General features: G+C 40.8%; 1 protein-coding gene across 2 annotated transcripts in view; it reads right to left on the bottom strand.

Moving 5' to 3' along the window:
• Positions 1-26,535, bottom strand: part of KAT7 (lysine acetyltransferase 7) — a 31,286-nt gene extending 4,751 nt beyond the window's left edge. The window contains exons 1-12 of one of the 2 annotated variants that reach the window (XM_027872922.1): positions 26,374-26,535; positions 24,052-24,199; positions 21,983-22,159; positions 20,749-20,988; positions 19,052-19,134; positions 15,471-15,560; positions 13,011-13,109; positions 11,150-11,260; positions 5,204-5,395; positions 2,570-2,659; positions 996-1,136; positions 56-149 (exon numbers count right to left, since the gene is read on the bottom strand). In XM_027872922.1, the coding sequence (XP_027728723.1) occupies positions 56-149; positions 996-1,136; positions 2,570-2,659; positions 5,204-5,395; positions 11,150-11,260; positions 13,011-13,109; positions 15,471-15,560; positions 19,052-19,134; positions 20,749-20,988; positions 21,983-22,159; positions 24,052-24,199; positions 26,374-26,388 (1,480 nt within the window). In that variant the 5' untranslated portion in view covers positions 26,389-26,535. The remainder of the gene's footprint in view (positions 1-55; positions 150-995; positions 1,137-2,569; positions 2,660-5,203; positions 5,396-11,149; positions 11,261-13,010; positions 13,110-15,470; positions 15,561-19,051; positions 19,135-20,748; positions 20,989-21,982; positions 22,160-24,051; positions 24,200-26,373) is intronic. The other variant, XM_027872923.1, reaches the window with a different exon arrangement.
• Between the last annotated feature and the right edge of the window lie 287 nt (positions 26,536-26,822).

Here is a 26,822-nt window from a genome sequence, read left to right as displayed (position 1 = left end):
CACACACACACACACACACACACACACACACACACACACACACACACACACTTACTGAAGTCAATGAGCATCTTGCCATAGCCTTGTCGCATGTACTGAGGCATGGTAAGGATGCAGGACACATTGTAATTGAGGAATGAATTCTTTTCCTGAAATCAAAAGGAAATATATCAGAAAATCACAGGCATTTAGAACTAAAGGAGTCAGCAAGTTGGCTCAAGCCCGCCATGCCATATGCATGAGGGAAACAACTTTCACCAGGGAAGAGGAATGAGAGTTACCCGGCTAGTTGGCTAGCCCATTCCACGATGGCACAAGCTATTAATCCAGGGGTTTCCAGAGCTTGGAGACTTAAGGCTTTAGCTCCATCATCAAAAAAGGGCTGACTCTGGCCCTTTTGCATCGTGTAGTGAGTAGGGGTGAAGCTGTGCAGACTGATGAGTCAGCCAGCTCCCCTCATTAAAGAGTAGCTTCAAAAGGAGGCAGTCTACTAGGGAGAGGGCAATACAGACAATAATCCCTGCACCCTGGATTTCCCTCGGAGCTGGGGAAGTCCAGATGTTTGAAGGCTGAAGTTGGTTTATACCCCCTAAGAAAACAAGGACACTGTCACAAAGAAGTCTAAGGCAGTCCAGCTCAGGAGCTGGGCAGCAGCTCCCAAGCTAAGACCACAGAGAGAGCAAAGATTAAAGAGATGTTCCCTCCCATCCAACTCCTACCCCACAAAGATATGCACTTGTTAGTTACCAAGCAGGAGCCCTGGTCCAGTCATAAGCAGGTAACCCTGGCAAGCACACCCTGAAATGAGGGAGTTCTAATAAAGAAATGGACATTTTTACTAGACAACCTCTGGTACGTCTCTGTAGGAAGAGTTGTGACAAATCCTGAGATAGTCCCACAGTTTCAAGATTTAATAACTGATACATGGTTTATATCAGATAACTCCTCCCAATAATTAGACGCATAATTTACACCAAGTCATAAATACTCCTAACCTTGGAGAAGTACCCAATCAGGTGACAGCCAGTATTGTCAGCTTCTGTCATGACATAGAAGAGGAAGGGCTCCACATCATAATACAGCGTCTTATGGTCCAGGAAGAGCTTGGCCAGCAGGCAGAGGTTTTGGCAATATATCTGAAAGCAGAGAGAGATAAGAGGGACTGTGGTTCATCAGGCTAACAGGTTTAAGACTGAAGCTAAGACCCAACCATTTCAGTTATGCCTAATGAAACAGAAAGGTGGGCATTCTGGTCACATGGTTGGGAAGGGTCTGCTGTTGGGATAGGAGAGAAAATTTCAAAGCATGATCAACATGCTGAGGAGCAGAGAGCCAAAAGCTAGGGATACTCTCACATAAGAGATCTTTATATCCAGCCCCAGATTCTCTCCTGAGTTCTAGTCCCACAACTCCCTACTGCTCATAGGATATTTCAAACTAGATATTGCTGAGATCTACATCTCACACTCAACATAACCAGAACAGAATTCACATTTTGCCCCACCAAAACCACACCTCTACCAATGTTGATGTTATCTTTAACTCCTCATTCACTCCACATGTCCAGTCTCTTGCCATTTCTACCTCTACAACATCGTTAGCACCCAACTGGTTCTCTTTCCTCACATGACCACCATCTTTGTTCAGGTTCTCATTACCTCCACTTGGATTACTGCAATGGTCTCCCTGCCTCAAGTCTTCTCAGTCCAATCCATTCTTCTCACTGCCACCAAAGTGATGCTCCTTAATCACAAAACTAATCCCATACCTCCCTTACTCAGTAAACTCCAGAGGTTCAACTCCAGTTTGGCTTTTAAAGCCCCCCACAACCTGTTCCCAACCTATCTTTCTGGCTTCATTATTTATTACTCCCTTTCCCATACTCTACAGTCCAACTAAACTGGCTTTGTTTCTGTTCCCTCTCTCCAAGCTTTTGTATTAGCCATCACACATGCCTGGAATACGCGTCTTCTTTCCTCACCTGTACCTCACAGAATCTCTCACTTCCTTAAAGAAACAACTCAGACACCATCTGCTAAAGGAATCAACCGTTGCACCTACCAATGGCTATTGTCTTCTCTCCCTAACTATCCTGGATTTACTTTGTATACACTTCTATATGCAAATATCTCCCCTGAAAGACTGTAAGGTCCTTGGGAGTAGGAACTGTTTCATCTTTGGCTTTGTATCTCTAGCATTTAGCATACAACAAAAACACGACAAATGCTTGTTAAGTCAGACAAGAAAGAAGATAGAGTTAAAAAAACGGGCTCAGGATCTCTAATATTTGGTAACCTTGGGGCAAAGAGGAAACATTAAGGCTAAAGATATAAAGCCGGAGAAAGAAGGGTGAATGGACAAGCCTGACCAAATCAGCCCAGCCTACTTCCATACCTGCTAATATGTTCTGAAATAACTAAAGCAGGTTTATCTTCAGAGTTAGTATTTGGTATGGTATAAAGAAAATACTATTTGGTTCCCGGGAAAGAATCAGAGCATAACAGTCTCTTCTCTCTCTGAGGGTGCATAACACCATTTCTGCTCCTGGGTCAGTCACCTCCTTTTTTACCTTGTTCTTTTTGCCGTCAACTTCAAACACAGAAATGGAGCCTTTACGATAGATCTCATCTCCTGGTGGATGTTTCCATACGCATTTTGCCTATAAGAAAAGGAAATTCCCATCAGAAGTACAATGCCACTCAAAGTTTAAAGGTAAAACAAAAGCTGATTAGCTGAGCTGAGTGGGAGACTTTAGGCTAGAAGGCAGCTGGATACACACTTAGGGAGAACACCGACTGTCCCATAAAAGAGCTTATTTCCTAAAGTAACAGCTTCTGAAGTTACTACAAACTCCTATTTTTGCTGCAGCGTCGACTAAGTTTTCTGGCACCGTTTCATCACAGGAGATTAAAATCATCCACTACGTAAATGCCAGTTAAATACCCCTGCAATAATATAAAATCCCTCCTGCCATTAGGAAACGCATAAGCAGCTTAGTTCTGGCATGTTAAAGCTGCCAAGTACTTTACTATCACCTTTTCCAGCAACTTCCTAACCCCATCTGAGTAGGCAGGTTCCCCATCTTTCAATGAGGAAACTAAGCTATAATGTAATCATGTAATTATTAAAAGAAAAAACCCTTCTCGGCCACAAGAAGAATTAAAAAAAAGTTGTTCTGTGGCTCTCAGAAAAGGCTGACAATCCCATGCTTGGAAACCAGTTTGGAAATATTTGGGAGTGTCCCTGACCACTAGGGGGCACTAGCTGCCTCTTTTCTTATCCTGCGTCAAACAATTAACACCATTGGCTACGTGGTTTGGGTTTCACAAAATTTAAGTGCGAATAGAATTTTTAAAATTCAATCTCATTTTAAAATACACTAGAGGAGCTTGCTATTAGAAAGAAAAGGGATTCCTTCTGCAAAACAAAGCAGTGTGCCCTTATTTTTGTGTAGCATGGAATAGAGGAAAGACTGAGGGACAGAACATCTGTCTTCTAGTCTCAGTTTTTCCAGCTGTAGTTCTTCTAGCTGTATGACTCTGGGAAAAATCACAACCTTTCTACCTCAGTTCCTCAAACATAAAATGAGGGGGCTGGCCTAAACGATGTCTAATGTCTCTTCCAGTTCTAGTATTCTGGTTCAAAACCCAAGGTTACTTCTGCTCACATATCCTCTTTCCTGCAGGCTACTATCAGCCTACTCCCTAGTCTAAGAACTAAGCCATGGTGCTATGGATTATTTACAGCTAGAATGGGGAAGAAAAGGGGCCATAATATTATTATCATACTGAAGAAGGGGCTGGGGAAGGCGGAGGGAGACAGGTGTAGGTGCCAACCAGGAGTGGTGGCACAAGGAAGGGAAATCAGGGAGGATATCATGAGAAACAGGCTGGATCTCTAGCATCTGAGAGTGTTTTAGGGGCAGATGAGAAATATTAAAGGAGGACATTGCCCACCCCATTCAACTTCCTTCTCCCACTCACAAGACACTTTAAATGGCACAGTATAATTTCAGGAACAAGAAGAGACTCCTCAAACAATGGCTCCCACAACTCTTAGTGTTGCTGCAAATTCCTTTAAAAGGAAGTGTTACCCATGCTATCAACTGCAATCGCTATCTCAGACGGTCTTAAGTTTTTTTGTGGTAAAGTACCGGAGGACACATTATCAGGAAATGATAGATGTGTCAAAACAAAATGTAGCAATTAAAACATTTTAAAATTTCTTTTTGAGAAGATAAAACATTCTATCCTGGAATGAGAGATGAGAAGTTAAAAAATGCAGATACCTGAGTTAATATAGTCACATATGACATTCAGTCAAAATATAAACAATACTGAATCCTTTCCTATTTTGAAGTAGGAAGATGTATAAAGAGGAGGGGAGAGTACAGCACATTATGCTGATTTCACAGTTTTACCACAATCTGACCCAATTTTTATATTTATCTGTGTGTGAACAATAGAAGTAGGCGACAAAGATGTTTCAAGTTCAATGTCTTCCTGTACTTGCTAAGTGGGTTAGTGAACAGAACGCTAGACTTGGAGTCAGGAAGACTTGACTTTGAATCCTGCCTCAGATATTTATTAAATATATCAGATATTCTGGACAAGTCACATAACCTCACATCCTTGGTCTCCTCATCTGTAAGATGAGGATAATAATATCATGTACCTTGCAGGGTTGTTGTGAGGACACAAGTGAGATAATGTGGGAAGTGCTTTACAAACCTTAAAGAACCATAAACATGTTAGTTATCATAATTTTGGGTGAAAACTCTTTAGACCTGAGTGTCACTAACTGGACCAAGCAATGCTACTAAATGCCATGTCCATGTCTGTGTCCACGTGTGTGTGTATGCATGTGTGCGTGTGCGTGTGTGTGTGTATGTGTGTGTGTGTAAGGAGAGAAAAAAGGGAAAATAATCAGATCAGCAAAAAGAAAGGAAAACAAACCATTGTAGATTATGAGGAGAGTGTAAACAGCTTCCTCAGGTACTACTCAATGGCAACTACATCACAAACTGCATACTCCTGGGTTGGAATTAACCTTCTCCCGAGGCCTTATTAGCTACATATTATCTGTAGATTTCAAACGCCCATTAACATAAATAATTAAACCTGGCTCTAATGCACCTGCAGTCCACAATAAATTCCTCAGAAACCACAACCAAAGTTTGTATACTGGTTGTAAAGAGGCTTACCATGTGTCGACGAAGTATAGTTTGGCTCTTCATGTATTTGAGACAGAATTCGCACATGTAGAGCCGTCCTAGGCGTGCATACTCTTCCGGGTAGGGAGAGTGGTACCAGGTATCTAACTCATATCGGCCAAAGGCAATTGTTTTAATCATGTTGCTGCCCTCCGTGATTTGGCCCTGCAGCCGCAACTTCTCCTATTATCAGGCAAGGAAACAAAAGCCAGGAGAAGATTGGAATTCAACATCATTGTAATCCTCAATATCAGAAAGCCCATAACCACCTAACTACACTTAACACTGTGCCTGTGCTACCTATATCAAGTTAGCATCTGTAAGTGGAGACAAATTCGCTGACATGGACAAACATAACTGACTGGCTATACATACACACACAGCATGTGGATATCATCTTTGTATTTATATTATCTTTGCACTACAAGTATTTTATTTCATCTGGCATTCCCTAGCCATCAGAATGAAAGGCCCTTATAAATATGAAAGGAGGTACAATGACTAAAAGATCACCTACTGCAATTCAAAACCCAAAACGGTTCTGGATTCTTGATTGCCGAATTACTCCCCAATTACCATAGCTGAGAATTGGCTGTAAAAATAACTCTTTATGTCTATCCATCTGTATATCAAGGTCAATATGAAAAGGAAAGCAAAGGAAGAAGTAAAAGGGGAGCCATGGAAGTTCCACCCCTAGAAGGTACAGCCTCAAAAAACAAGCACATTTCTTCCAACAACTTAAGAATTACTATTTAATGTTGGAAAAGAGAAAAACTGCCCGTGTGTCTGTTTTGGTTTAGACCTGTGATTTTATCCTTGTGGAGGTCACCAACCCTCACAGAGATGGACCACTCCTTTATAAATTACTGTCCTAGGCAAACCCATGATTCCAGAGGACTGAAGAGAATCATGCTACACATCTCTTTCCAGAGAGGAGACGAATTTAACAGAATGAGATTCACATTTCTGGATGTGATCAATGTAGAAATTTATTTTGCTGGACTATATGTATATGTTATGAAGGTTTTACTTTTCTTGTCTTTTTTGTTCAATGAGGGAGAGGATGGAGAAGAAAAAAAATAATTGCTAAAAATTAAAATAAAATTTTAAATAAAAAAACTTCTATAATGAAAAAATATTTACTATTTAAACCTGTTATTTCTCCCTCACTCAAAAGTTCAGTCTTCCAAAAGAGCATGTGCTAGTCCAGTTTTTTTATAATTTTCTGCAGTGACAGAGCTCTTCACTTTAAGTAAAATTTCACTGAAACACTTGTAGAAAGTTTTTTTTAAACTGATTTTAAATTCCTACTATGAATGGCACCAAATAGTATATCTGACTTTTAAAAAATCTTTTTGAAGGGGTAGCTAGGTAGTACAGTGGATACAGCTCTGGCCTTGGAGTCAGGAGGACCTGAGTTCAAATCAGGCCTCAGACACTTGACACTTACTACCTGTGTGACCCCGGGCAAGTCACTTAACCCCGACTGCCTCACCAAAAAGCAAAATATATGTATGTGTGTGTGTGTGTGTGTATACACACACACACACACCCCTACCTTTTAAGACTAATTTATTCCAAGCTGACTAGCAATAGTTGATATAGTCAAAAAACAAGTTATACTAACATCAGAAGCTGAAAAAGGGAAGAGTGTGACTGAGAGCAGAAGTAGTAGGCCATGGGAGTAGTATTCAGATAATCAATGTCACTAGGGCAATAACAAACAGACCTACTGACAGAAAAGAGAATGACCAAGAGATGACCATGACAGAACAGAAAGAAAAACACCAACACACCATCACACAGCAGCCTGGGACTTTTTAAAGGGAAAAGTCCAGTTCCGCACACTTACAGTCCCTGCAGCACCACAGGAACGTTCTAACTCACAAGGACACAGACACCTGATGGCACTCCATTGAGGGACCTACAGAGCTAGCTAGCAATACCCCTCCAAAGGCATCCTTGGATATGCACAGCTTTGATGGTTCACAAAAACCCTGAATCATGAAGGAGGAATACCAAAGATAATTTATCCTAGGGAAGAGAAGAATGTAATACATTGTGGAACTATATGGTCCCCATCTTGCAAAAAAGGGTTGAGTTCCAAAGGGCTGCAGGTAAATTTGTCACTGTATAAACTTGTTTTAAATATATGTAAAAACAATTTTTTTACATTCCAGTTTTTTTTAAGTTCTGAGTTCTAAATTCTATCCATCTTTCCTTCTCATCTCCCCTCTCGAAGAGGGTAAGAATCTGATAGGTTCCATTCCTACAGAAACATACTGGTCAAAATATAAAACATACATAAAGTACAGTACTGTTGTTACCATTGGTATTTAAAACAAGTATAACACATTTTCTATAAGAGAAATACCTTCAGAGTTCCAACTACTAAAAAGGTATCTTTCTCTCCCACTGCAATGAGAAGAGGTATTTCTCTTCACACCCTTTCTTTCCCTTCCCCACTGCTACCCCGGCCAAGCCTCTAGTCTTTCAACTTGACAGATGGGGGAAGGAAGACTCCCTTAGCTCCACACTACAGAAAGTAGAAAGGAGGAAAGAAGTAAAAGATAGGGGCTGCAGGGAATTGAGGACAAAGAATCAGAGACAGGACCCTTCTGGCAATGAAAACATCCAGGAGCCCTTCTTAGGCCTGGACTGGAGTCTTTTTTTTATCCTGTGGATCCCAGAGACAGGCATATCTGATTCCCTTTCTACTGGTACCACCTTTCAAAAAAGGCTTTTCTTCCACTTGTCCAAACACAAAAATATCATCCTCAACTTTTCATTTAACTCTTGTCCTAGAAGAACACAGCTTTTTAGGGCTTTAAGAATTTTACTTCTAGTAATGAAGGGAAATGAGAAACAGCAGAGAACAGAGAACATACTCAAGCTAACCTAGGTATCTCATCATAGGAGTGCTGGAAACTCTGGGCTGAAATATGCTAGTTGACTGACACTCTTCCTTGGAGCTATACAGGTGGAATATGGTGGCTGGAGAGGAAGAAGGGAACCCTTGAGAGGGTTGCCCAGTCCTTCTGTCTCCTTTCTGACACCTCATATGTGATCCCAGTTTGAGGTAACAATCAAGGATACAGAAATACAGGGATTAGTACGTATGTGTTAAGGGAATGGAAAGTAGGAATCTATGGTCGCAGGCACTAGCCAAGAGAAGGGAAAGGGGGAAAAAATCAGTAACAAAGCAAGGGTATTTTCTGTGACCATGTAGCTCAGATGACAAGGACGTAAGGATATATATATAAACTAAGGACTGCCTACAATCTAAAATGTGGTTTATTATTTTGATCTAGTAAAAGCAAGGTTTTTTTCCCCAAATTATAATCTGAGAAATACTTGTATTTTTCATGCTACAAATAGTGGTTCTATGAGAAAATTATAATGCTAGCATTATCTTCCTCCCCAAAAGAGTAAATATGAAATTACCTATCAAATACTTATGTATGGCTGTTTGGGGGCATAAAAATAAGCTTAATCTCCTATATTTTGTTCTAAAAATTTCTGAGATTCCCTTTATTCTAAGGATATTCCACAATTCCAAACTAGTGTTTTTAAGTTCTTTCAATACATTTTAAGCCTAAAAGTGTTTCACACCAAAATTAATTTGGGGAAATGCAAATTTAAAGGATTAACAGAGAGTCATCTAGAAAAAAAATTCCCTAACAGAAATGCGTCCTTTCCTACCTTCTTCTGATACGTATGGCATTATAACGGCACAGGTTATCAAATCAACCTTATTAATAAATACAAAGTAAAATCACGTTAAAATCAATGGTCTGGTCCTCTAAAACTGCTTCTATTTGGAATGTTATATATTTTTTTCTATTAGTGACATATCCAAGACATCTTTGTAACTTATTTTGATGTGTTGGCTTAAGAGTTTGGATAGATTTTTTTTGTTTGAGATGGAACAGAAAGAGGATCCTTGACAGTATCACTAAAGAGGTACAAAAAATGAACTACCATTGGTTCAGTGATGCTCTTTATTTGTTAAAATACACTGTCTATAATCATACAGTCATTAAAGGAAAGGTGCTAACACAAGGTTATTGAGAGAGATCTTTTCGTAAACAGATGAAGAAATGGTATTTTAAAACAATCCTTTTGGTGTCATTATGATGGCATTTTACCTAATTCCAAGCCAATAACTAGGTCCAAGATCTAGCAAACCTGGGAGAGTAGAAGGTGTAAGCTAGCTCGAGACCCTTGATTCTACTTTATTTTGGAGAGACTCCAGAGCTCAGAAACTAATTCTTACAAGAAGACAACTTCCAGTCCTATAAGATGATCCCAATACTGAGATGACGAATTAGATAAAAAACCTGAGACTAGCAGAACAAAAATGAGCCCCTTCCCTGTTTAAAAAAAAAAGTTAAGGGAAGAGCTTTGGGTCTATGCCCAGATGCCAATCATATTGCCCATATTCAAGAACAGCCCTAAGTACAAGTATCATTCTGAATAAACTTCATGTATCAAATTTTAAACAAGGACAAAATAGGGAAATTATTTTAAGTTCCCAAGTCATTTTCAGCTAGATTGTAGTAGCCATGATCCAGGAGAAAGAGCCCTGGACTGGGAGTCAAGTGATCTGGGTTTGAATACCTGCTCTGCTCCCAGAAAGGTGTCTGGCTTTACATAAACCACTTAACTTTTCTGGACCTCTACCTCCAACGTGGACATTTTATAGCATTTTAGATAGAAAAACTCACCACTAGATGTCACTGTCACAGCCTGACTGATCCAGTGACACCGAAGTGATGGGAGTGGAACAAGATGGCTTTGGAACCCCCAGACCCAAGTTCTGCTACTTACTCATAGGCTCAAAGATCGAGAGCCAGAAGGGACCTTGGAGACCATCTGGTCCAACCTCCTCATTTTATAGATGAGGAAACTGAGGCTCAGGGAGGCTAAGTGACTTACAACTCAAGGTGGCAAAGCTAATAAATGTCAGAGATGTGACTGGAACTCAGGTCTTCTGGCTCTAGAGGCTCTTTACTACCTATGCGACCTCAGGAAAATAATTCCACTTACGGACCTCGATTTCCTCAACTGTAGAATGAAGAATCAGTCTGGATCATCTCCAAGGTCCTTTCTAGCTCTAGATATGCAATTCTCAGAGTTGGGGAAACTGTAGCACTCCCAGGAATAGGGGACGGAGAAAGGAGAGTAGAGGGAAAGCACAGATAAAAGTGTCAGGTGCTGAAGTGGGGAAAGAATGCAAAGTTCGGGAAGTGCCATTGTACAGCTGTGGTTGGTGATGCTCCTAAGATGTGCTCCTGCTTCTCGGACCATAGCAGGTATCCACCTAGGATAGGAGAGGCTGACTTCCAGATTCCAAAGTGTTAAAAAGTGAGCAAGAAAGTAAATGAGGAAGCCTCTCCCAGCAACATGGCTGCTACCACAAAGCCATCTTCTTTACGTTTTCAGCAGAGTCTATTAGGAAATTCCTTCCACTGTCCCCCAGCCCCATAAAGACAACAGGAAAAGAGAATTCACTTCACATTAAAATGAATTGTTGGAATACACCTACTATTTAAAGCATATATTTTCAATCTCCCACAAAAATTAATTATCAGAATTTCCTTAAAACTACTAAATATTCTACTCAGGGCACCAAAACTAAAATGTGAAAGGAATATTAATGGGAATCTGAAAAAAACACTGTCTTGGAAATACATAATTCTGTGGCAACAGTAGACTCAATGGTGATCAACAAAACTTTTATTTTAATAAGAAATGCATTTCTTTGCCAAAGGAGGGAATTCAGAATATGAAAGTCTATTTTGGCTCTGGATCAAATAGGCCTCCAAAAAAAAAAAACAAAAAAAAACACAAACAGGTCTCCAATCACTCTGAGAAACATCCCCTAATGTTTCCCCTCAGTGACTGTTCAACTTCCTAGGAGGTTACAAGACTTACCAAATCCTCTGATGCTCGAGCTTGAGCCCTTCGGAAAAGGTCCAAGTCATACTCGCTGGTCAGGTTTTCCAGGAGAGGCTCCCGGGTGCTTCCATAGGTCTGTCTGTGCTCCTAGAAAACAGTAGATGACAGCATGACACCTTGTGCCTCCTGGTATGTGGACCCACAAGCCTTCTCAATCCAAGTCTGCCATGCCATAAATAATTTAACTTCTTTTCATTTTTTTCAAGGGCCTAATGATTCAACACCACGAGTTAGCCATGTCAACCTTAAAGTCACCCACCCTAAGTGATTCTGGAGAGGACAAAACTCAGAGGCAACCATGGGGGGGATGGGGCACATGGGATGGATGGGATCAGAAAAGGTCCCACATATGAGAGAGTTCGTGAGTCGAGCTCTGAAGGGAACCAGGAATTCTAAAAGCAGGGAGTGTGTCTCAAACATGAGGGAACACCTGTGCAAAGATTCACAGACAGGAGATAGAAGAATGTGTGTGAGATACAGGAAGAAAGCTAATCTGGCCAAACTGAACAGTATACACAAAGAAATAATTGACAATAAAGTTGAAGCCATGCTGTGAAGGGCTTTAACTGCCAACGGGCAGTGTTTGTATTTGATTTTAAAGCTAATGGGAAGCCAACTTGAGTGTTTATTGAGCAGTAAGGACATGGTCAAACTTATGCTTTAGGAACAATACTCTGGCAGCTGTGTGAAAGCTGAATTAGAAAAAAGAGAGAGAACTGAGACAGGAAAAGTAATTAGAAAGCTACTGCTGTAGCCTAGGTGAGAACTGAGAGTGGCCATTCAAGTGGGGACAGATAGCCAAGGTATTGTAAAGGTAGAATCAAGTTTTAGCAACTGAAATATGTTAAGTGATCAAGAGTGAGAGACTAAAGAAGACTCCAGGGTTATGAACCTGGATGACCAGAAGATGGTGGCGTTCTTGATCAAAATAAAGAACTGAGGAGAAAGAACTTTGGGGGAAGAGAGAAATAATGAATTCGGTTTTGAATTGCTGAGTTTCAGCTACTTAGAATAAATAGATTATTTATGTCCAATGGGCAGGTAGTGATATGGGAGTGCAGCTAAGGAGAGAAACTAGGGCTGAAAATACAACTATGGAAATCATCTGCATAGAGATAACTGAGCTCATGGGAGCTGATGAAGTTATCAATGAAGAAAGCAGATAAAAAGAGAAGGGGCCCAGGGCAGAGATTTGAGGTTAGAGGACAGCATATGGGTAACTCAGCAAAGGAGACTGAGGAGCAAAACCAAGAGAGGGCAATGTTATGAAAACCCAGGGAGAAGGGAGCATCCAGGAGGAGAGGTGGTTGACATTGTCAAAAGCTAAAGTGAGGTCAAGAAGGATGAGGACTGAGAAAAACCATAGGGTTTGGTGTAAGATCACTGGTAACTTGGAGTGAGCTGGTTCAGTTGAATGATGAGGTGGAAAGGAAGCCTGCCTAGTGCTGAGGAGAGAGTTCGAGAACAAATGATGGCAATGAGGGGACAGCTTTTTCAAGGAGTTTGGCTGTGAAAGGAAGAGACAGAGGACGGCAGCTTAAGGGAATGACAGGTCAAGAAAGGATTGTTTTTAATGCCAGAAATGACTCGTGCTGATCAATCACAATTCTTAAGATCCAAATACCATTTTTACATTATATCCCACTCACCTCCTTTCCCACCATCAACAGCCCTAGTATTAAGTATAATAGTAACTTCTGCTGAGTTTCAGTGATATTGCATCCATACACTTCTAGGTAATTTCAAACAGAGAACATTTTAAGCAAGGAATGCCTGGAACCGAGGGTATTAAATGTGCTCGTAAGGTCTCGGTAAAACAATGCATTTAGTGTCTTACCATATATTTCTCTTTTTGTTCTTTGCTCAGTCCAGAGTTCCTCTTCTTCCTGAGCTCAGCCACCTTCTCCTTATATCGAAGCTGCCTTTCTGTTGGTGCCTAGAAAGGAGCAGAAGAAAACTATGAAGTTAAACAAATTCAGATTCAGAATCACACTACACTATGAGGACATGGAATACACTGAGGTGGTATCCAACCAAGGGGACAACTGTGTACAGAACAGTCACCATGTAGATCTCTGTGGCAAATTTTTAAATTCTAAACTGGTGCACTTGCACACACGCACGCACACACACATACACATATATATAGATACATATATGCACATATATACTGATACACACACACACACATATACCCCCTCTCATTCTTCCTTCAGTATCATTTAGAACAATCCTGGATTCCTTCTGAGTTACAATCAAATGATCACTTTTTCTTCCCATGACTTCAATATTACTCTCTCCTGGTTCTCCAGCTGCCTCTCTGATAGGGGTGTTCTCTGTTCTTCTTCTCTCTAGTCCTTCCCTCGGTTGAATCTAATTCACTCCTACAGTTTCAATTATCACCTTATATGAAGACAACTCCCAAATCTGTGTCTCTAGCTGTGATTTTCCAAGTATGTGATGGATGCCTCCAGCTGAACGTCCCAATGACACCTTAAACTCCACATGTCCAAAAGATGCCGTCTTCCATTCAAAACATTCCCTCCTAACGTTGTACATCTATTGCATCTATCAGTTTTCCTCAGAACTCTGGGGTCATCTTTGACTTCCACCTCCCTTTCACTACCCTTCAGGCAATCTTGTCAAATCCACCTACATTATCACTTCTATTTCTGTTTCAACCATCTTAGTTTAGATCATCATCACTTGTCAAATTAATTGTAACAGCAGTCTAACTGGTCTTCCTATTTCCAACCTTTTGCCTCAACGTTACATCCTTTGTATCACTACCAGAGTAATCTCACCAATGTAGTTATTATCCCTTCTATATCATGAAGGCTAGGGGTGCAGTGTCCCCAAAATCTGGAAAATCTACATAATAATTTTTGGCCCTCCCTTTATCAGAGAAGAAGTCTGAATTATTATGGTATTAAAAGATAAAATATGTTGATTTTTTATATATATATATATTTTTTAAGGTATTTCTGAGTTTCTAAACTTTTTCTATGTCATCTGCTAGCCTTTCTGTATCATCTGTGGCTTACATAAAACTCCCCAAAAATTCCCATTTAATTTCTTATGCTGGCCTACAATATATTGAAACCATAAAGGGAAAAGTTGTGATGTGGAAGGGATAACTATATTTTATTTTTCTTTTACCTAATGTATTTTAATCTTGCTGATGATTTTACTTCCTTGTTCAAAAACCTTCATCTCTCTCTATGGCCTAGTGAATGAAATACAAACTCTTTAGCTTAGCCTTGTCCAATCAAGCTCAAAACTACTCCCTCAGTTTTATTTCATAGCACCTCTCCTCCTGCACTGCACCCTTCATTACATTCAGTGAGGCCAGGATATTTGTCCCTATCACATACTTCCCTCTTTAGCCTCTGTACCTTTTTCATACTCTGACTCCATGCCTGAAACAAATCCCACAGATACTTCCCTACCAACCTCACCCCCAGAACCCCAATCATCCCTACATATTGCTATCCTTCCCTTCCTTCGAAGTCCAGTTCAGATATTATGTCTTGTGCGAAACCTTCCTTGATGTTCCCAGTTAGAAGGGATCCATCTCTCCTCCAACTGCTTTGTCCCTGCTTTTTTATATTCTTATACACTTAATCATTTTCTGATCTGTATTAGTTATTCACATAAAAGTCTCATCTCTACTACTAAACTTCAAGGTTCTCAAAGGCAGGAAATGTCTCATTTTTCATCTCTGATTCCCAGCTCTACACAGAGTAATAAATGCTTGCTGAAAAAGTCTGCCATCTATGTTTTCATCTATAAAATTAGGATGACAATATTATTGCATTAGTTCCTCCATAAGGTTTCTAAACAAATCCAATGAGATCATATAAAGTACTTTTAAATTCTAAGCCACTATAGAAAACTGAATTACATTCCTACTCCATGGGTCCCACCAGTCATGGAAAAATCACAAGCTAAATAAATAACATTTGGGATTTTTTTTCTTATAGCAAATTCTAGTTTTTCTCACAACTGCCTTGTGAGGTAGAGAGTTGACAGCTGACATTTACACAGTGCTTTACAGTTTACAAAGCCCTTTCTAATGTTTATACATTTCTTAAACAAATCTGTAGCAAAGGGGTGGGATCCAATCAAATATAAGCACATAGGAAGCAATGGACACGGGAAGTACCTTGTCCATCAAACATAGGAACTGCATCTAATGTAGGCAAGGCCCATACCTAGCTACAAATATTAAGCTCCAAAGGAGACCTAGGATGTGCCCCAAAATCACGAGTGGCCATTACACTAGTAAGGCACTCACCTGGTGCCTGGTTGCATGCCTATTGTTGTCATCTTGCCTGTGGGATAGCATTCTCTCTTCTATCTGCTTATCCCTGCTCTGTGCTCTTACCTGGAAGGGAAAAAAACCCCCGACTACCATTATGCACACTGTGAGAGTAGGCGTTATAAAAAGTGCAGACTACAAATCATCTGAAGTATAGAAATAAATTTTAATAATAGGTCCTGAATTTACATAACACTTTTACTTTCAAAGTGTTTTCAACTCTATTATCTCATTTTATCATCATCATATGCCTATGAAATCTGTAGGGCAAGGGTTATTATACCTCTTCTCTTTTTCAGATAGAGGAGCTGAAGACCAGAGAGGTAAAGTGATTAGAGTGCAGTCACAGAGCTAACTGGGAAGACTCAATAGTGAATCCGTGTCCTCTAACTTGTGATCTAGTGCCCTTTCATCAAAAAGCCAGGATCCATGAACTTGCGATGTGATGTTGCCACCTGCTTAAGCCAGCCTTGTATTACCACCACCCCACCCCTTCCGGAAGTGAGATACGAAATGCTGAGCCATATGCATATACCCATTCCCTCCTCTAATATCCTATAGATATTAAGAGCAAAAATATCCCCAGGAAAATTCAAGGAGAAAATCTTTTCTTCCATTTTTTTCTTACTTTTCCTCCAACAAAGAGTCAAAAAGATCTGGAATAGATTGGCAGAGGAAAGAGTAGACAACAAGGAGGGGAGGGGGGAAATGGAAAATGAAGAAAATGTTTCAGGGAAGATTTTTATATGTTGTTGAATAGCCTTTACTGCCCCCCAAATAAATTTTGGAAAACTACCCAATAGAAAGGCTCGAATATGTAGAGCTACAAGGGGACTCAGAGATCATCTAATTCAATCTTTCCATTTTGTAGGTGAGGAAACTGAAGCCCAGAGATATTTGCCCAGCTTTGGGCAGGTAGTGGGTGGCATGGCAGGGATTTGAAACCAATGTCCTCTAAATTCAGGACTCATTGCACTGTACTATTCTGCCTCCCTTACGTTTTTATGTAACATTATCTCTAGTATCTGGTCACTATGAGTCTTAAAAGGCCCTGGGTCTATGTCATATGAAGAACAGTTGAAGGCATCAGACATGCTTAGTCTGAAGAAAGAAGAGTAGACCCGGGGGAACATGACAAATGTGTTCAAATATCTGAAGGCCAGCATGTGGAGGCGGAATTAGACATGTTCTGTTGGGCTCCAGAGGGCAAACAAAAAGCCACAGGTGGGAGCTACAAACGGGCAAATGGAAGCTAGGATGTTGGTAAAAACAAACAAACAAACAAACAAACAAGCAAACAAACAAGCAAACAACCCGATAAGAATTAAATCTGTACCAAAGGGGAATAGGTTGCCCTGAGAGGTACTGGCTTCCCCCTCCTTGAAGGTCTGCCAACAGGCTGGCTGACTACTTGCTGGGTATGTTAATTACCATGGGGATTCTTACATGCCCAAGTTGGATTTCTGTGAAGGGGAGAGTCGGCCAGGGGGTGCCATGGTGCACAGAGTGCTGGCCCTGGAGTCAGGAAGACTGATCTTTCTGAGTTCAAATCCAGCCTCAGACACTTACTAGCTGTGTGACCCTGGGCAAATCACTTAAACCTGTTCGCCTCAGTTTCCTCATCTGTAAAATGAACTGGAGAAGGAAATGACAAACCACTCCAGTATCTTTGCCAAGAAAACCCCAAATGGGGTCATGAAGAGTTGGACACGACTGAACACAACTGAACAACTGTGCACATGCCTGCCTCTAAGGGATGCTACATCTTCACAAGACAAGAAGGACTCAATGTCTCTTTTACTTAGAGGTCACTTCTTGTCAACTTTTTTTTTTTTTTTTTTTTTGCTTTTTGCTAGGTAATCGGGATTAAGTGACTTGCCCGCAGTCACACAGCTAGTAAGTGTTGTGTGTTGCGTGTCTGAGACCAGATTTGAACTCAGGTCCTCCTGACTTCAAGGCTGGAGCTCTATCCACTGCGCCACCTAACTGCCCCCTTCTTGTCAACTTTTGAACCAGAGGACGGTAAATCTATTCTCATCTTTCTAAGTAGGCCTCAAAGTGAAACAGACACTGATGTATGTGTCAAGATTAGTAGCAAAGGACTTATTGACCTTTTCAGTTGAAAGATTTAGGATAAAAACCAGTTTCAGATTTGAAGTCAAAACTCAAGTTTTCTCTGGCACTCCATGAATGTGAGTTACCCAGAAGCCGAAAAGAACTGTATTGCTTTATTAAAAAACTCAAAAATCACTGAACAAGCATTTATTAAACACCTACTTCACATTAGGCACTATGTGATACAAAGAAAAAACAAGAGATAGTCCCTGCCCAGAAGGAGTCCAGTTCCTGACTTCTGAACCAGGCCCTTTCTAGTGCTAGCTCATTGTGGAACTTTCAACAGTGCCTGAGGCCTCCTTGCCCTTAAACAACCTACCACACCCTGCCCCCTCACCAGGGAAGGCCCACCCACCTTCTCCCATTGGTAAGCTACTCCTGGAGCCTCCATTTTGTGAAGAGACTAAGGCTGTTCCTCTGGACATCTGAACTATGCTCCCACCCTGCTTGTCCTCGCTCCCTCTGGTGTGTTGTTTCTCCCTATTAGAATGTAAGCTCCTTGAGGACAGGAAGAATCTTTTTGCTCATATTTGTATCCCCAGTGCTTTGCATACAATAGGAGTTTAATAGATGCTTGTTTCCTTCTTTCTCTTCTTCCTTCCATTGTATTAACATGGTAACTTTTAAAGCACAAGAAGTTAGTCACACATAATACCACTTTATGTGTCTGAACTTACAAACTTCATCTACAGAGGGAACAAAAAAAATGTATTTTTAAATTTTCCCTAATTTGTTTTCACTTTAATAAATGGCTTTAAAATTTCTAGAAATTTTACACCTTTACTTGTAACCAAGGGCAAAAATCTGTCAGGCAGCAGGTTAGAGTTAAGGTTTGGTCAATGACCAGAATTTTTCTTTTGTGAAATTAACTCCCTCAGAAAGGGATCAAAGGAGTGACCTTGGGCTTTCTGGTTAGAGTCCTATGAGCTAACCAGTTATGCTGACCTACACAGATACTTCAAAAGGAACCCAATCAGGACCCAGACTGACAATTAAGTGTTTTCAAATGTTTTCAGTTTATGGGATTGTTGTGAGACAACCTATGTAAAGCACTTTGCAAACCTGAAAGCACTATATAAATGGTAGCAATTATACTAGAAATGCCAAACTCTGATGCCCCAATCACAGTTGTCAAACTATATTCTTAGAAGCAGCAGTAACTCCCAAGCACACAGACTATTTCAAAGTTTTAATCAAGTACCTATGGGTAGCCTGGAAAGAATGTTCTCAGAAAATTTAGGAAGTATCAATTGTAGGTTGCTAGGAAAGGTAAAGGGCAAATTTAAGAGTACAATCTGATAGCACAAATTATTCCAATCAGTTCATCTGTGTGCAAATTATTAAGCAAATGAAATTGAAAGGAGGGCTTCCCCAGTAGTCTTTGATATGGAAGTTCACTTGAACCCTAGCGGTTGATGCTCTATAAAAGAGAAGCAAATTACCTTGCATTCATCAGCTGAAAGATTATGATAGAGCGGGCATCCCGATATGGAGAAGTGTCTTTCATGTTTCCCTGTTAGGTGCCCTGTGGAGAAAACCAATTTAAATTTTAATTCTGGAGCGAGGATGCCTTTATGCAGAAAGGAAAGACACCTTTGTCTCCCTGAGAAGGGGAAAAGGGGCTTCATGTGGTTGGCAGTAAAGAAGCTCACAAATAAATGCTAAAAGGTAGTCTTTGTAGCTTAGGTGCAGCCATTCGAAACCATCAGTAAATCTCAATCAAATGTGGAGCTAAAGTTGTAGGGTTCCCTTCCCACTAAGCAGTGAATTCAAATTTATCCTTAATTCTGTCAAATGAAAAGACCTTTGGCAAGAATATTTGGGAAGAAACAGTATGTTCAAAAAACCCCAAATTACTGGATGCAAACCTAAATACTTTCAAGAACTAGGGAGCAATTAATTCTTTTCACTGAAGAGTGGTAAAGAGAGGGTTATCTCACTTCCCTATAAAGAAGTCCTCTAAGTGTGACCTATGGGATTATCTCTTACAGTATTACTATTTGTAATATGTTTATGTTTATACTTTGATTTTTTGCATGAGATAATTTACTTATCATAATTAAAAACACTGCATTGGCATTTCCCAAAAAAGTAGTATCATTCTTCCCATTCATTATAGTGAATGGTATTGTATTGTTTTGTTTTGTTTCTTGAAGTAACAAGTGAAACTAGGTGGGAAAGACAGTCCTGGGGGGATTTTACCTCAATAAAATGGTTCATATTTCTGAAAAAATTCTAAGAACCATTGTCCTAAAGTATCAAGCACCAAACTACTAAGAACAAGAAACCAGATAAAAAGATCATAGATTTGGAGTTAGGTTAACTAGGAAGTCAAATCCAAGACACTGAAGCAGCATGGCAAATTCAACACCCTCTGCTTTTAACTATCTATCTGCCTTCAAAAAGCAGTGAGTCTCATACTCTGCTCCACCATCTCAACTATAAGGCTCCTTATTTCCTTCTGCATCTGTGGGACAGCTCACTCGAGCAGATGATAGAAAGTCAAATCTCTTGACTCCTAAGACAATTCTACAAAACAAGAAAACATTATGAAGAAGCTTTCTATTAAATTATAAGTCTGTCCTTTAATCTCTTTACACAACTAAACAAAAATAGCAAGATTCAAAACACTGTGAAGTTAAATTTTACCCTGAAAGGGAAAATTAAATAAACAGCAATTTTTTTTTGTCTCTGGAATCACCGTTCTTTCCTGACTTTGCTGATTTTTGCTACCTTTTAAGAGGGTCTGCTTTTCTTACTTCTCCTTTCATCTGTAGCAATGTGATTGGGATTTCATTAGAGAACCACCTCCTGGTATTTGGGCTATTGCCACAATAGCACAGAGACACAAAATGTCTTATGGACAAGGCCTGTAGAAAAGTATTCCTGCATTAATTTATAGTAGCAAATTTCCTTTTAAATCAGATCAAAAAAGCACTACTACATAGGCAACTGGCTAAGGATTAGACACAAGGACATTATAGTAAATCATTTAATAAAACTTGATTTGATCAGCATATGGCCACTGAAAAGTCCAAGCGTTTGAATCAAGACAGGATATAAAATATCTGGCTCATCTTTACCCAAATTGGAGAAAGAACAGTAGACACAAAGAAACCTGGAACTGGTATGAACTGACCTAGAGAGTTACAGCCTGGTGTTGGGCACTTCATATTGAAATTGTAGCTTTCATGGAATCGGCGGCGCTTAGGGCGATGAGACAGGTCACTGCCAGAATCCTTCATAGACATGTCCTTGGCAATACTTTCATCATGGGACACATTGGGACTGGAGATGTCTATATCAGACTCAGAGGAGGGTGCATTGCCCGTAGGAGTTCGAGGTGGAGACTCATCATGATCTGCTGTGTTCTTAGTATCTAATGGAAAAACAAGTGATGAGTTTCTATAGCATGTCATAACTAAAACCTACACTCAATTATACAGATGCTGATGTACGGACACAGTGGCAGTCTATGGACTTTCAAGTTCTTTGATTCTGTAACGTCACCCAACTGATCAAGGCCCTTTGGCCATTTCACTGATCATTAAGATGGAAAAGGAAAAACAAAAGAAAAAAAAAGGTCATTTTTTCCAGTGAGCAGTTTTAACCAGTGGCTAAAATTTAGTTTTAGAAACTTAAGCATTTTATTTATCTGGCTCCCTCCCCATCCACAAAAACCAAACACAATTTAAGTTGGTTAGAAGTTTAAAAAAAGAAAATCTATTGCCATCCTACTCTCTCCTTCCAGTGTAATATGCACAAGAAAGAAGATAAATTCAATCAACTACCTTTACAAGCAGAAACCACCGGGAATGGAAGATTGGCTTACAGGGAACGTGTTGGTGGGGGGAAAACAGGGCATGGTCTGCATCAACCCAAATGTCCAACTTACTCCCAAGGCCTCCAGAGTTAGACAGAAGAGTCATTATCACAATGAACTGACATGCCCTACTGCTGATGGAAAACATTCATCGATAAGTTCCAACACAGACATTCAGTGAAACAGTTATCCTCATTTGAATGGACTCCATTTGAATGGACTCCAGAAGACTGACTTGGTACCAGACTCCTAGGTCCATCCTATGGAAGGCCCCCAAACCCCAAATGGCCAATGAAACAACCTGATCTCCCTGAGATCTCTCAGACTGGGATCAGCTGGATTGCCACAGAAATTTTGGAGCCCAAAACTCATCCAGAACCAAACTGCCCTCAAGGAGGAGCAGGCAGGATACCACGTAAATAGCCATGTTCTTCACCACAGCTAATATCATGCCATTCCCAGCTACCCATTTAAGCATAACACTCAACCCTCCTTGAAAAGCTGAGCAGTTCCTTTGCAAATGCTCTGCATTATAACTTTTGCTACTCACCTCGATCTGAAAAATCAACCACTTGCTCAGTTTCTGAGCCAGATGAACGTGTCTGCCGGAGTGGGTACTTTTTGGGTGTTACAGGTGTGGGCTGCTGTTGACTACGGGTCACTCTTCTGGTAGAATAGGCTGGTTCTTCTGAGCCAAATGACTGCAAGTTCCGAACTGGGCTAGAATCTGGAACCATTAAAAAAAAATTGGAGAAATCATTAAAGAAAGAAATTCCCATACTTCCTCCCACCCAAAAGCAAATTAATGTGATGCAAGTCCCATTTCTGTCCACAAGTTACACAAGTGTTAGTTGGGCCCAAATCAACAAATAACCATAGGCCAGAGGGCAGGACAGAATTTGGAACTGAAAATTTAAAAGATGAACATAAAGAAAAAAAAAAAGACAAGTAAATGAAAAGACTCAGCTCAAGCAACACCTTCAACATGTTAACTTTTCTTCCTAATTTCCTCAAACTGTCTTCCCCTCCCTTAACATGTGTACCCTGTTTATTTAAAAAAAATATATATATTTATGTATGTTGTCTCCCTCAATAGAATGAAAGCTCCTTGAAAGCAAGGACTGTTTCATTTTATCTTAGAATATGCAGCACCTAACTCATGGTTGAGGCCATACATGTTTATTAATTGAAAAACAAACAACCAACCACAGGCCCCAAAACATCTGGTCCTACCTCACATAAAGTGGCAGTCCACTTACACAAGTTACAATGTGCAAATATTTTCTTATATGAAAATCAACTATGCTCTTAATTAGCCTCTTGGATACTCTTTCAAACATCATTAGTCTAATGGATTTATAGACATCAAGGGCCGTAGCTATTTAATTTTCTTCAGACAGTGTCTCACACAGCACCATATATATGAAAGCACTTAAATCCTGATGGAGAGTAAAACCTGCCCTGGAGCACTCAAAACTGGATTATCCCATGTCTCCAACTTGACACTAAAAGTCTAAACCTGTCATGAGGAAAAACACACCCAGGATTTAAACATATTTTAAGCTTGCTAAAGAAATATGAGATAGAAATGCTGCAATTTTTTTCGCAGGTCCCTAATTTTCTAAAGTAAGGGGGAAGGAAAACTGCAAAGCCCAATATTTCAAGGGGAAAAGCTATGATATGATCCCCAGGGGGTAAAACAGTCTAGGAAGAGGCTTTGATCTCATATTCATTTGTTGCTGTTGTTTGATATCCACAGCTTCTGGTGAACTGCCAAGTGCCTTGAACAAGGGCAATGGCCCTTTCCAAGAACACCATGTCATTTTATGATACTTGCATTTTTGGAACAAATCAAATCAGAGGAGGAAGAAAATAAACTTCAGCTGGAAACAAAAACACAAAAGTGAAGTCAAAAGTAGCAATTGTGAAGAGTCATGAAACCTATTCTTGTGCCTGATTGAGAAGGTATTTCCTATTTTCTGTAGTACATTCACATTAATGAAACCAGAAGGTACTGTCTCTAAACTGCTCAAAGCACAATCTAGTCTCCAAACCAAAAGACCTTCTTACTTCTGTGCTCTAAAGCATCTGCCACCTCCTTCCTCCTCCCCCCAACCTTGACAAGTTGGTTCTAGGTCAAGATACAAGGGGCAGATGATCAGAGCTGACCACAGAAAGGCGAACATACTCACAATTATGTGTGTCTATTCCCTTCTGTAGATAAAATTGCAATTTCATACCAGTTTCATAAGAATATATCTATTAGGTACCCATCTTGCAGAGGGGGAGACTGGCCTAAATGAGATTAAAACCACAGAAGTCATGAGCAAGTCAAAAAGTGAATAATGTTTCTTCCATCAAACACTTTAAACATTAGACCAAGGACAACAGCTATAGATTGTCTCTTGATAGATGGATCTATTAGAAAAAGACTTTCCCTGAAAGTACCACTTTTAATGACTTGATTTTTTTTTAACAGTAATTTACCACTTAATTGTAGCACACTCAGTGATCTTGGTTAAGCAATGGAAGAAGTTCCCTAAGCACTGGGCCAACACTATGATAAGTAGCCAGCCAATCGTCTTCCTGGAGGTGGTCAGGAAGAACAATGCTCTTTACCTTGAGAACTCTGACTCAGCCTAGCTGAGGAGCGGGTAACTCGAGCAGATCGCCGGGATGTCCCATCACTTTCCGAACTATCTGTATGCTCAATATCTGTAGAGAAATCGGAATCTTCGGTTCCATCAGAACTACTGCCTGCATTCCTCTGTAATATCACAGACCCAGACATTAGCAAGGGAGCATTTATTCTTTGGATTTATATTAATAACAGAAGTAAAACAGTATATGATACTATAGTTACTATTAAGTATATAAAAATCAAAGCTCAAGGTATGAGCGATACTCTTACTAGCACACATTCAACTTCTCTGAAATTAGTATATTTCATTTAAACAATATGTGAACCTTTATTTAGTCCTAAGGTAAATAAATTGTGGTTGCAGTATCATTGACTTTATTTTAAGAACTCGCTGGGAAGATCGGAGCAACTTGACCATCAGTTCCACACTCTCAAAATGAAAACTACCAACCTCAAATGGCTTGACTGATGTGACCAAGAACTCACAGGGTCAGACTTGAGGAGAGAAATTAGTGCCAGGTTCTTTCCCTTGTGCCTCTAAAAACAGCTTTTGTTTAAGTCCCAATGTTACAGTGTCATGATGGAATCTCTCACTCTCTCTAAACATCTGTCACATTTGAAAGGAACCAGACATTAACTCAAAAATAAGAGCATTTCAAGGGAAAGAATGCAAGCCAAATTAAATAGGGAAATTCCTTTGCCCTCCCTATATTCTCTCCCCTTGAAGCTTCTCCACATAAAGGTTAAAAGGTGCTCAAACAGCACATCAACAGATACAGCTTTTTTACCTCCCATAACCATTAATTACCATTTTCTAAATATCTTCATGAGCAAAAGGCTCTTCAAGGTAGACTGCTGTTTTACTAAGAGCTCTAACACCATATTCGCCTCCACACAAACATGTACTCACATAGATTTATGATTGAACAACTAAATACCTGAGAAGTCATCTATCTTTTTCCAACTTACCACTAAGTTAAAGGATCCACTCAAAAAAACAATAACCACCTCAAATTTCACTTCAACTCCATAATGGTAGTATTTTTTAACTCAAATTTAACTCAAATTACTTGTAAAGAATTTCTGAAAAGACGGAGAGTCTATCACCTGCCTAAAATGTATTCAGGGCAACACAGCAGAGGTAATCGTTAGGCAGTTTTGGGCCTGGAAGTACCTACCACTATCTAGATGTGTAACTTAGGGCAAATTACTCAGTCAATCTGGCACTCAGTTTTTCATCTGGAGAATAAAGTTAGGTGGTGAAGTGCACTGATAAGAAGTGCTGGGCCTGAAGTCAGGAAAACCTGAATTCAAATCCAGCCTCAAACTAGCTGTATGACCCTAAACAAGTCTTTCAACCTCTGTCTGCCTCAGATACCTCATCTGCAAAATGGGAATAATAGCATCTACCTCCTAGGGCTGTAGTAAGGACCAAATGAGATATCTGTAAAGTGCTTCACGATGCTGAAAGCTAGCTAATGCTAGAGATGATGATGATGGCGGCGGTGGTGATAATGATGGTAATCAAGGAGCTGAGCTAAAACTTTAACTCTAGTAGTTAATTATTTGCATTAAAGAGGTGACCTGTCGTTTTGGAGAGTTTTGCTTTTTTTTTTCCCACCCCCTACTGATACTGTAACAAGCACCCCCAGTTAGGCTGCGGTCAAGAGTCTTTGCATCAACAGCCTGGAGAGGGCGTGGCACTCTCCTAGGAGGGCAGGTTCCCACCCCCCCACAGAACCCCGCCGCTTTGTTATGTCCCCCACCTGGAAAGGGATGAAGGCTGAAAAAGCCCCGCCCCCCACCAATCGCGAAAGCGGAATGGAGGAAAGGAAGTTCTCCCAGCCAATAGGCAACCCGACGCAGCTAAACCTGCGGCGCGCCCCCGCGAAACAGACTGCCGGAACCAACCAATCAGGAGAAGAGGGATCGCTCCCACCAGCCAGTTGAGGGCTAGTAGGGCCGGACCGGCAGCCGCCCCCGCACGCGGGGAGGTGACCGTTGGGCCCAAACAGGCGGCGTGGCCAGCCAATGAATGCGGCTCTTCGCATCCGAGTGACCAATTGAAATTCAGAAAGGCCCCAGTTCTAGCCAACAAGAAAACGTGAATAGTGCAAGCCAAGGCCGAGGCCCGTATCTTGCCCGCATTTTCCTGCCGGACTCGGGCAGAGAAAGTAGCTCCACAGCCGGACTGTGTGGTGCAGAAGGAGGGGATGCAGCCGCTACGGGGCGGGACCAGAGTTCATGCAGCGCACTAAGCTGTCCTCAAGAGCCCGCCAAGTACCCAGTTTTTCTCTCACCTTCCTTCGCGGCATCGCCGCCGGCTGCGGCCCGGCGGTTCCGACCCGGGCAGCAGCAGCAGCAGCGTTAGCTCCGGCGGGCTCCGTGGCGGCCTTTTTAACGGTCCCAACTCTTGAGGACGAGCCTAAGTCCCCTCCTGCCTCACAGCGTCTCTACCCTAATGCGCAGGCGCTTCAGCCAGCGGCGCCTTTCCCTCAACTTCCGGCTAGGAATATGTCATGTGACACTGTTGACCCAAACCGCGGCCCGCGACCGTCCTTTTGGCGGCTGAGGGCGGCTTCCGCCATCTTGGGCTTGGGCAAGAATTTAATGAAATGGTGTCAGATATGGTAGCCATCTTTTATTGGTTAGTGGAAGGTTTGGTTGAGTTGTATAGTCAGCCATCTTTGTTTGGGGCAAAGAACCTTTAAACAGTTTGCCGTTGAAGTTCAAGTTCCTCTCATCTTTA

This window comes from Vombatus ursinus, unplaced genomic scaffold, assembly GCF_900497805.2.
Source record: "Vombatus ursinus unplaced genomic scaffold, bare-nosed wombat genome assembly UNPS02014801.1, whole genome shotgun sequence".
NCBI classification, from domain to species: Eukaryota; Metazoa; Chordata; class Mammalia; order Diprotodontia; family Vombatidae; genus Vombatus; species Vombatus ursinus.
Note: the sequence above shows the minus strand (reverse complement) of the source record. Positions and strands in the feature narration are given on the sequence as shown.